This window comes from Cherax quadricarinatus, unplaced genomic scaffold (assembly GCF_038502225.1).
Source record: "Cherax quadricarinatus isolate ZL_2023a unplaced genomic scaffold, ASM3850222v1 Contig4, whole genome shotgun sequence".
Lineage (NCBI taxonomy): Eukaryota > Metazoa > Arthropoda > Malacostraca > Decapoda > Parastacidae > Cherax > Cherax quadricarinatus.
The window spans coordinates 591,791-603,853 of record NW_027195030.1 but is presented as its reverse complement, the minus strand read 5'-3'; the positions used below and the strand labels follow the sequence as shown (position 1 = coordinate 603,853).

General features: G+C 46.0%; 1 protein-coding gene across 3 annotated transcripts in view; it reads left to right on the top strand.

The window, feature by feature from the left end:
* The window catches only part of LOC128699499 (Vesicular monoamine transporter), a 176,856-nt gene extending 166,013 nt beyond the window's left edge, over positions 1-10,843 (top strand). For all 3 annotated transcript variants that reach the window (XM_070079702.1, XM_070079700.1, XM_070079701.1), the window contains 7 exons: positions 2,219-2,302; positions 3,680-3,862; positions 5,040-5,141; positions 5,902-6,128; positions 6,667-6,850; positions 7,523-7,659; positions 8,082-10,843. In XM_070079702.1, coding sequence (XP_069935803.1) covers positions 2,219-2,302; positions 3,680-3,862; positions 5,040-5,141; positions 5,902-6,128; positions 6,667-6,850; positions 7,523-7,659; positions 8,082-8,159 — 995 coding nt within the window. In that variant the 3' untranslated portion in view covers positions 8,160-10,843. The remainder of the gene's footprint in view (positions 1-2,218; positions 2,303-3,679; positions 3,863-5,039; positions 5,142-5,901; positions 6,129-6,666; positions 6,851-7,522; positions 7,660-8,081) is intronic.
* The last annotated feature ends 1,220 nt before the right edge of the window (positions 10,844-12,063 follow it).

Genomic DNA, 12,063 nt, shown 5'->3' with positions numbered 1-12,063 from the left:
TCACTCCCAGACTCACCTCTCTCACTCCCACACTCAACTCTCTCACTCCCACACTCGCCCTTCTCACTTACTTATTTCACTCCCACACTCACCTCTCTCACTCCCACACTCAACTCTCTCACTCCCACACTCACCCCTCTCACTCCCTCACTCACCTATCTCACTCCCACACTCACCCCTCTCACTCACTCACTTATTTCACTCCCACACTCACCGCTCTCACTCCCAGACTCACCTCTCTCACTCCCACACTCAACTCTCTCACTCCCACACTCACCCCTCTCACTCCCTCACTCACCTATCTCCCACACTCACCCCTCTCACTCCCTCACTCACCTATCTCACTCCCACACTCACCCCTCTCACTCACTCACTCACTTATTTCACTCCCACACTCACCTCTCTCACTCCCACACTCACCTCTCTCACTCCCACATTCAACTCTCTCACTCCCACACTCACCCCTCTCACTCCCTCACTCACCTATCTCACTTCCACACTCACCTCTCTCACTCCCACACTCACCTCTCTCACTCCCACGTTCAACTCTCTCACTCCCATACTCACCCCTCTCACTCCCTCACTCACCTCTCTCACTCCCACATTCAACTCTCTTACTCCCACACTCACCCCTCTCACTCCCTCACTCACCTCTCTCACTCCCGCACTCACCCCTCTCACTCCCTCACTCATCTGTCTCACTCCCACACTCACCTCTCTCACACACTTCTTACACTTTCTCATTTTCCACACACATCTCTAACATTCTCACCTCACCTCCCCTCCACATCACCTCCCCTCCACCTCACCTCCCCTCCGCATCACCTCCCCTCCACCTCACCTCCCCTCCGCATTACTTCCCCTCCACCTCACCTCCCCTCCACATCACCTCCCCTCCACATCACCTCCCCTCCACCTCACCTCCGCCTCATTTTTCACATGTACTCTCTGATAAATGAAGGTTCTGTAGTGGAGCTGATGCTTGCCCAGGATGACTATATCAGGTCACCTTACATCTTAGTGTTGCTGAGTACAAGTGTGAGTAGTGTTGCTGAGTATAAGTGTGAGTAGTGTTGCTGAGTACAAGTGTGAGTAGTGTTGCTGAGTACAAGTGTGAGTAGTGTTGCTGAGTACAAGTGTGAGTAGTGTTGCTGAGTACAAGTGTGAGTAGAGTGAGTTGTTGAGTACAAGTGTGAGTAGAGTGAGTTGTTGAGTACAAGTGTGAGTAGAGTGAGTTGTTGAGTACAAGTGTGAGTAGAGTGTGTTGCTGAGTACAAGTGTGAGTAGAGTGTGTCGCTGAGTACAAGTGTGAGTGGAGTGTGATGCTGAGTACAAATGTGAGCAGTGTCTTGCTGAGTACAGGTAGTAGTAGTGTTGCTGAGTACAATTGTGAGTGGAGTGTGCTCCTGAGTACAAATATGAGTAGAGTGTGTTGCTGATTACAAGTGGAGTTACGGAATATAACAGAGAAACAAAGAAACTAGCTTTTGTTCCCACTGTATAACTATTATACAGAATAATGTTGCAGAACACGGCTGATATCACGTCCCCCACTCACCACTCCCCCACTCACCACTCATGACTCCCCCACTCACCACTCATGACTCCCCCACTCACCACTCATGACTCCCCCACTCACCACTCATGACTCCCCCACTCACCACTCCCCCCACTCACCACTCATGACTCCCTCACTCGCCACTCATGACTGCCCCACTCATGACTCCCCCACTCACCACTCATAACTGCCCCAATCACCACTCATGAATGCCCCACTCACCAAATATGACTGCCCCACTCACCACTCATGACTGTCCCACTCATGACCCCCACTCACCACTCATGACTCCCCCACTCACCACTCATGACTCCCCCACTCACCACTCATGACTCCCCCACTCACCACTCATGACTCCCCCACTCACCACTCATGACTCCCACACTCGCCACTCATGACTGCCCCACTCATGACTCCCCCACTCACCACTCATGACTCCCCCACTCACCACTCATGACTCCCTCACTCGCCACTCATGACTGCCCCACTCATGACTCCCCCACTCACCACTCATAACTGCCCCAATCACCACTCATGAATGCCCCACTCACCAAATATGACTGCCCCACTCACCACTCATGACTGTCCCACTCATCACTCATGACTCCCCCACTCACCACTCATGACTGCCCCACTCACTCAAAACTCTCTCGTCCTCAGTCTTCGCTTTTGGCAGTACCTACTTCATCCTGTTCATCGCCCGGGCGGTCCAAGGCATTGGCTCCTCCTGCTCCTCCGTGTCTGGTAAGTCACCACTAATATCTTAACTGTCCATGGATACGTGGTCAGTAAGTGTCCATGGATACGTGGCCAGTAAGTGTCCATGGATACGTGGTCAGTAAGTGTCCATGGATACGTGGTCAATAAGTGTCCATGGATACGTGGTCAGTAAGTGTCCATGAATACGTGGTCAATAAGTGTCCATGGATACGTGGTCAGTAAGTGTCCATGGATACGTGGTCAATAAGTGTCCATGGATACGTGGTCAGTAAGTGTCCATGGATACGTGGTCAGTAAGTGTCCATGAATACGTGGTCAATAAGTGTCCATGGATACGTGGTCAGTAAGTGTCCATGAATACGTGGTCAATAAGTGTCCATGGATACGTGGTCAGTAAGTGTCCATGAATACGTGGTCAATAAGTGTCCATGGATACGTGGTCAGTAAGTGTCCATGAATACGTGGTCAATAAGTGTCCATGGATACGTGGTCAGTAAGTGTCCATGGATACGTGGTCAATAAGTGTCCATGGATACGTGGTCAGTAAGTGTCCATGGATACGTGGTCAATAAGTGTCCATGGATACGTGGTCAGTAAGTGTCCATGGATACGTGGTCAGTAAGTGTCCATGGATACGTGGTCAATAAGTGTCCATGGATACGTGGTCAGTAAGTGTCCATGAATACGTGGTCAGTAAGTGTCCATGGATACGTGGTCAGTAAATGAATATTCAAACACTCCAGTTAATAAAATATACAATAAAATATATTTCTCTATAAGAAAAACACACCCTCGCATATATATATATATATATATATATATATATATTATATATATATATATATATATATATATATATATATATATATATATATATATATATATATATATATATATATATATATATATATATATATATATATATATATATATATATATAATATATATATAATATATATACAATATATTATATATATATATTATATATATATATATATATATATATGTATGTATGTATGTATGTATGCGTAACAATTCGCAAACAGGCGAAATTACTTATAAACATTGTCTCTACGTCCACAGCAGGACTCGAACCTGCAAACTCTGTATCAAAGTAACAGTACTTTACCACGGAGCCAAACCCCAGATAAGTATGGGCGCCTAGCCGTAGCTAGAAGATGTTACCCCATATCCCAAGGTACCAGGCTTGTTTTTAGAGTTATTTCATCCAATCCTGCCACATGCAGTTGACAACATATACCCTCTGTATACATGTATTGTTTGTAAAGGCTTGACAAAGCTCCTGGAGAGCGAAACGTTGCCACAATAAAATGTCGCATTAGTTGCGCCTGTGTCCTTTTACCCAACATATTGTCGGTAATTCTACCAACCGTATTACAGGTATGGGCATGTTGGCGGAGCGATACCCAGACGACAAGGAACGAGGGAATGCCATGGGCATTGCCCTTGGAGGCTTGGCACTCGGGGTACTAATAGGGCCACCCTTCGGCGGTGTCATGTTCCAGTTTGTGGGCAAGACGGCACCATTCCTCATTCTGGCAGTCTTGGCACTGGGAGACGGACGTGAGTGCCTTAACTATTTCTTATGCAAAACAACCACGGTGGAGGGGGGGGGGAAGTTGAATGGCAGCTCTAGGCCTTTCGTTTTGCAATCAACACATCATCAGAAGCTTGCAATCTTACAGAAAAAAACGGAATTCTAAGGATATACGTTCAGATGACGCGTCATCTGTAATTCCTCCCTATTTCTGCAACATTGCAAATTCCTGATGATGTGTTGATTGCAACACGAAAGGCCTAGAGCTATCACTCAACCCCCCCCCCCCTCCGCAGTTGTTTTGGATTTTGTATCGTTTGTTCGCGATTATCGTATATTTCTTACACATATTTTTTTACGCTTTATTATATTCGTGGGGAAAGGCAAAAACCCTCGGGGTAGCTTCAGTTCCTTGGATCAAGAGCCCTCCACCAGCATCAAGGCACCTTGAAGGGTTTTATGAAATGAAAAGCCTTGATATCTCCCCCCAAAAAATTACGTTCTTTCAATTTTTCAAGCTTTTTTTTTTTAATTTTTCAGCATTTTTTCCGGTATTTTTCAAGCATTTTTCAGCATTTTTTCAAGCATTTTTTCAAGTATTTTTTCAAGCAATTTTCAGCATTTTTCAGGCATTTTTTTCAAGTATTTTTTCAAGCATTTCTCAGCATTTTTTCAAGTATTTTTTCAAGCATTTCTCAGCATTTTTTCAAGTATTTTTCCAAGCCATTTTAGGAACTTTAAATTTTTTCAATAAAACATATTTTGGCATTAAAAATCAATATAATTGTTTATATTATACATAACGTTTCGCATAGCTTTTAAAAAACCACATAGACATTTTAAAACTAGGGGGAGGGAGAGAGGCTCTTGATCCAAGGCGGTGAAGGTAACCCTCACCTTCGCTGGATCGAACCTGATTATCACCCATCCCCAAGAGGCCGTGTGAGTCTTACGTGTTTAGAGCTTCCCCATGCAAGTCTTGCCTCTCTCTCGCCTCAGTAATGACTGGTTCGTGGTAATTAGTGACGAAATACTGATGATATAACTGTGCTCTATGTAGAGCTCCACAAAGCTCTGCGTAGAGCTCCATCAAAGCTCCGCGTAGAGCTCTGCATTAGAGCTCTCCCACACGCCGTGCAACACAATCACTGACTCTCTAATCCTGTACATTGCACGCCTTTCCCCGGTGGTGGTCGTACCCAGTGTTGCAGCTACTGGTGCTTCAGCCAGCCGTCGTGAAGCAAGAGGAAGAGGCACCCACCCTGGGGGAGCTGGTCAGTGACCCGTACATCATCATCGCTGCCGGTAAGTTCCAAAGAGTGCCACAGTGTCACTGTATCTCAAAAGAGTGACTATTGTAGTGGTGTATTGTGGTGACGGGAGTTACATTGCTTTTCTCCCCCCCCAACTCTCACTTTTACTGCCCACTTCCCCTCCCACACAGGGGCTATCACCATGGCCAATATTTATCGTCACTCCTCCCACAGGGGCCATCACTCACCTTCACTCCTCCCACAGAGGCCACCACTCACCTTCACTCCTCCCACAGGGACCACCTCTCACCTTCACTCCTCCCACAGGGGCCACCTCTCACCTTCACTCCTCCCACAGGGGCCACCTCTCACCTTCATTCTTCCCACACGGGCTACCACTCACCTTCACTTCTCCCACAGAGGCCACCACTCACCTTCACTCCTCCCACAGGGGCCACCTCTCACCTTCACTCCTCCCACCCGGGCTACCACTCACCTTCACTTCTCCCACAGGGACCACCACTCACATTCACTCCTCCCACAGGGGCCATCACCTTCACTCCCACAGGGGCCACCACTCACCTTCGCTCCTCCCACAGGGGACATCAATCACTTTCACTCCTCCCACAGGGGCCACCACTCACCTTCACTCCTCCCACAGAGGCCACCACTCACCTTCACTCCCACAGGAGCCACCACTCACCTTCACTCCTCTCACAGAAGCTAACATTCACCTTCACTCCTTCCAAAGAGCCATCATTCACCTTCACTCCTCCCACAGGGGCCATCACTCACCTTCATTCCTCCCACAGGGGCCATCACCTTCGCCAACATGGGGATCGGCATGCTAGAACCATCGCTGCCACTCTGGATGATGGACACCATGGATGCACCTGAGTGGCAGCTGGGAGCGGCCTTTATCCCAGCATCCATCTCTTATCTGATCGGCACCAACCTCTTCGGTCCACTAGGTCACCTGATGGGTAGATGGCTCGCCTCCCTGATTGGCCTCTTCATCATCGGCATCTGTCTGATGAGTGTTAGTGTGTGTGTGTGTCTGTATATTTTTCTGAACGTGTTTGTGTACGTTTGTGTGTATGTCTCTGTGTATGCACCTGAGTGTCTGTGTGTATGTCTATGTGTTTGTCTTCGTGTGTGTGTGTGTATCTTTGTATATGTGTGTCGTCATGCGTGTCTGTGTATGTTAATATGTGCCTGTGTGCGTATCTGTATGTGTGTGTGTGTGTGTGTGTGTGTGTGAGAGAGAGAGAGAGAGAGAGAGAGAGAGAGAGAGAGAGAGAGAGAGAGAGAAAGAGAAAGAGAGAGCAAATCTTTAAATCATTTCTGTTAAATATTTCCATTTTATTACAGACGTCATCTATGTTCCAACACACTGTGAATATCTGAATCATTTTCCCCAAGCATATACATATTTTTAAACTCACCTATTAAAATACACGATTAGCGTAGCAGCACACTGCTGGTGTTCCCACTATGTAACTATCACACAGATTAGGGTAACATATACTGCAGGTGTTCCCAGTTGTATTCTATTAACACCACTTGCCGTCACTCAGATCCCCAGCGCCACTAGCATCAACCACCTGATCGCCCCCAACGCCGGCCTGGGCTTCGCTATAGGGATGGTCGACTCATCCATGATGCCAGAACTGGGCTACCTGGTCGACCTTCGTCACTCTGCCGTCTACGGCTCCGTCTACGCTATAGGCGACGTCGCTTTCTGTCTAGGCTTCGCTATTGGTGAGCTATGAGTGACAGAGAGAGAGAGAGAGAGAGAGAGAGAGAGAGAGAGAGAGAGAGAGAGAGAGAGAGAGAGAGAGAGAGAGAGATTGAGAGAGAGAGAGAGAGAGATTGAGAGAGAGAGAGAGAGAGAGAGAGAGAGAGAGAGAGAGAGAGAGAGAGAGAGAGAGAGAGAGAGAGAGAGAGAGAGAGAGAGAGAGAGAGAGAGAGAAAATGTGTGTTTGTGTGTATTCATCCAGTTATCGATTCATATTATTATTATTATAATCAAGGGGGAAGCGCTAAACCCGGAGGATTATACAGCGCCTGGGGGGGGGATGTGGAAGGCATTCAGGCTTAATTCGGGGAACTGGAGCACAGATCCAATTCCCCAAATCAAGAGCCCCTCACCAACATCAAGGAACCTTCCTTGAGGGGTATCGATTCATAGATCCTGGCTCTACAGTGGTTTTGAAACATTATTTCACCATAAACCAAGACGGACCGAAACGTCGTCTAAAGTTTCTTCTCTAAATTCTGGATCAGTAGTGAATCGTTCGTTTCACTCTGTGTTTACAGAGCTCACCCCTTATTGCACTACAACAGAAGGCGCGCTTCCTCTCACTGTATGACAGTAACTAGTGCCTTCACTATGACAGGCCCTGCTTTTAACCAGTGCCTTTACTCTGACAGGTCCTGCACTCTCTGGCACTCTAGTCCAGGCCTTCGGCTTCAAATGGATGCTGTATGGGGTGGCAATCATTAACTTCCTGTATGCACCATTTATGTACTGCCTTAAGTCTCCTCCTGCCAAGACCGGAGAACAACAGGTAAATCTCTCTCTCTCTCGCTCTGTTTTATTTAGATTCCATTATCTGATTATATAATTATTCTTATTTTAATTCTAACACTATAGTATATAATAATAATAAATATTTTGAATATATTCTGAGAAGTGTATCTCTCTCGATGTGTGTACGCAAAATAGTGTATATACAGAGAAAGGCATATATCATACAGAGTTTGCTTTAATCCCTAAATTAGGGATTTAAGTATCCTTAACTGGTATTGTGAAGGTGACATGAACCAGCCTTAATTACTTTAATAACTATGAGACTGTCACTTCCTCGTGTATATAATAATAGTAATAATAATAATAATAATAATAATAATAATAATAATAATAATAATAATAATAATAATAATAATAATAATAATAACGATGATAAATTAATTCACCGCTTTTTTGCAGAACTTGATTTACGGAGAGAAATCTTCAGTACGTTACGTTACCTACAAGAACGAGGAGGAAGAAGAAAACTATCCTTAAAATATCCATAGCGTGAAGGAAACTATCCTTAAAAACCCACTGCGTGAAGAAAACTATTCTATAAGATCCATAGCGTGAAGAAAACTAGCCTTAAAAGATCCATAACGTGTAGAATGTCCCGGGGAAAGGATTTGTTTTGCGAAAACTAAAGCGCAATCGGAGTGTGCTCGTGTGTGTATTGTTGTAAAGTTATCTTCCAAAAGGGCTAAGCAGCCATCTGGATAAATTTATTTTAAGCTATTTCGCTGTGTGGAACTAAGAACCTAGTAGCTCTGCAACTTCGCGAGCCGCACTGGTCAAGCCCCTCAGGCGCAGCGTCTTCGAGAGTTGCACCCGGCAGACCAGATCGAGTCGTGGGGTGCGAAGTCCGTGTTTGACACGCTCTTCTGGACGATGCGTGCTTGTGACAATGCTTTTCACAGATGATGCGCGCTTGTGACAAAGGCTCTCCAGGTCGACGTGAGGCGTCCATATTCCTTCTCGAAGAATGACTAGGAGAGACGCGGGTGGCGCAAGAAATAGCCGCTGTGCGATTGTTTCGAAGTGACTCAGGTTTTGATCAAAAGGCAGAAGTTGCGGTGACGGGAACAATGCCCCTACCCCCTACCGCACTGAATGTCTGAGATGGGTGGTAGACGCGTGAATTTACTACTGAGACGGTTGGTGGATGTGCGAATCTACCCTGAGAAGGATGGTAGATGCGTGAATCAACCCCTTGAGAAGTTTGGTAAATGCACAGTAGATGATCTACTACTGAGAAGGGTAATAAACAGTAGTAGTTGCACGAATCTACGACGTCTTGAACCTCCCAAATAATTTCTCCCAGACAGCTCGAGATGCACAAATTAAAAGTGAAACTCGTCAGAAGGGAGAGACTGAACGAATATTCTGACTACAACGACGATTTGCTAGGAGCCAGCGAGCAGCCAGCTCCGGCACCCACCTTCATAACAAACACAGGCACCTTCACCAACCTTATTCTGTTGCATGTAAATGAGAAGCATAGCCGTAAAAGAAACACCCATTACGAAATATATTTTCATAACTTAGAACGATGATGAGAAACACATTTCAGGCTGCACCCTGTCTTACCGATTATGTCTACACAACATGAAACAACATTCAACGGGACACTGAGCTGTCTCGTTCCTCGGTATAGATACCAAAACTGACTATCAGACGAGCATATAATGAAGTGGATAGGATACTGCATTTCTCGCGCTTCACACCTCTTTTTCTGGCTTATGTAGGACTGGTTACTGTATTTATTTTTGTGTCTATTTCTGCCTTATAGAAGCCCAGATACTACATTTCTTGTGTGTCATACCTTTATTCTGGCTTATATACGACAGTCTGCTACGTTTCTCAACTTTTTCGGCTCAGCCAGCTACTTTTCTGGCTTATGTAGGGCTACTATTGTATTTCTGGCTAACGTGTCAGCAATTAGATTCCACTGTAGTGCATAGAGTTGACCCCGCACATCAGCCTTGGAGAAATCCAATGCTTTTCTTATAAGTATAAAGGCCATTGCAGCGTAATTCCAATTTGCATGGGGTCAATCGAATGCATTTATGGTTTCCACACTGCTTGTCTGTCCACGGAAAGAGAAAGGTCAGTGACGTAACGACTTGGAAAGTGATGAATACAAAGAAAAGACTTTTACTAAATAAGCTTGTATACAACCGCAGTGCGCTGTTTCTTAATACTATTAAGTAATGGACAGAGGGAACGCGAAGAGAAGGAAAGAGGCGTGATGTGCTTAGCGGAGGGGGAGGGAGAGAGAGAGAGAGAGAGAGAGAGAGAGAGAGAGAGAGAGAGAGAGAGAGAGAGAGAGAGAGAGAGAGAGAGAGAGAGAGAGAGAGAGAGAGAGAGAGAGAGGTGAGGGACCTGGAGGAGATAGTCTGGTTCGTATACATGACCACACCATCGGTCAAACTTGGGAAGCACTCTATACTGCTCAGATGACCTTCTCTGGCACCTTATCTCTCTCTCTCTCTCTCTCTCTCTCTCTCTCTCTCTCTCTCTCTCTCTCTCTCTCTCTCTCTCTCTCTCTCTCTCTCTCTCTCTCTCTCTCCCTCTCTTTCTCTCTCTCTTTCTCTCTTTCTCTCTCTCTTTCTCTCTCCTTCTAGCATCTAGAAAAAATAGTTAGCTAGGTTATTTACTGTTTTGTGAGCAATGTCCAAATAATACCACAACTACCAGCACTACACAACGTTCTACCAGAAATACCAGCACTACACAACGTTCTACCAGAAATACCAGCACTACACAACATTCTACCAGAAATACCAACACTACACGACGTTCTACCAGAAATACCAGCACTACACAACGTTCTACCAGAAATACCAACACTACACAACGTTCTACCAGAAATACCAGCACTACACAACGTTCTACCAGAAATACCAACACTACACAACGTTCTACCAGAAATACCAACACTACACAACGTTCTACCAGAAATACCAACACTACACAACGTTCTTCCACAACTACCAGCACTACACAACCTTGTACCACAACTACCAGAACTACACAACCTTGTACCACAACTACCAGCACTACACAACCTTGTACCACAACTACCAGCACTACACAACCTTGTACCACAACTACCAGCACTACACAACCTTGTACCACAACTACCAGCACTACACAACCTTCTACCACAACTACTAGCACTACACAACCTTGTACCACAACTACCAGCACAGCACAACCTTCTACCACAACTACCAGCACTACACAGCCTTCTACCACAACTACCAGCACTACACAACCTTCTACCACAACTACCAGGACTGCACAACCTACCACAACTACCAGCACTACAAAACCTTCTACCACGACTACCAGCACTACACAACCTTCTACCACAACTACCAGCACTACACAACCTACCACAACTACCAGCACTGTACAACCTTCTACCACAACTACCAGCACTACAATACCTCCTACCACAACTACCAGCACTACAAAACCCTCCACCACAACTACCAGCACTACACAACCCTCTACCACAATTACCAGCACTACACAACCTTCTACCACAACTACCAGCACTGCTCAACCTACCACAACTACCAGCACTACACAACCTTCTCCCACGACTACCAGCACTACACAACCCTCTACCACAACTACCAGCACTACACGACCTTATACTACAACTACCAGCACTGCACAACCTTTTACCACAACTACCAGCACTATGATGTGTTGTTTGTCCGTCGATTCGACGAGGACCATCTAGTCATCCTGGGGTCGAAGTTGGTGGGTACGCAGATGACTTGTCAGGCCAATCCGCGCACGAAACGTTCTTTGGCAGTGTGGACAGGGAAGGGTGGCGGCATCGAGGGGTCTGATGGCTCTGGTCTTCCTCGCCTGCCTGCGCTGCTCAGCACTACACAACCTTCTACCACAACTACCAGCACTACACAACTTTCTACCACAACTACCAACACTACACAACCCTCTACCACAATTATCAGCACTACACAACCTTCTACCACAACTACCAGCACTGCACAACCTACCACAACTACCAGCACTACACAACCTTCTCCCACAACTACCAGCACTACACAACCCCCTACTACAACTACCAGCACTACATAACACTCTACCACAACTACCAGCACTACACAACCCTCTACCACAACTACCACCACTACACAACATTCTACTACAACTACCAGCACTGCACAACCTTATACCACAATCACTAGCACTGCATTAACACATACACACAAACACACAACACACACACACACACACACACACCACACACACACACACACACACACACACACACACACACACACACACACACACACACACAACACACACAACACACACAACACACACAACACACACACACACACACACACACACACAC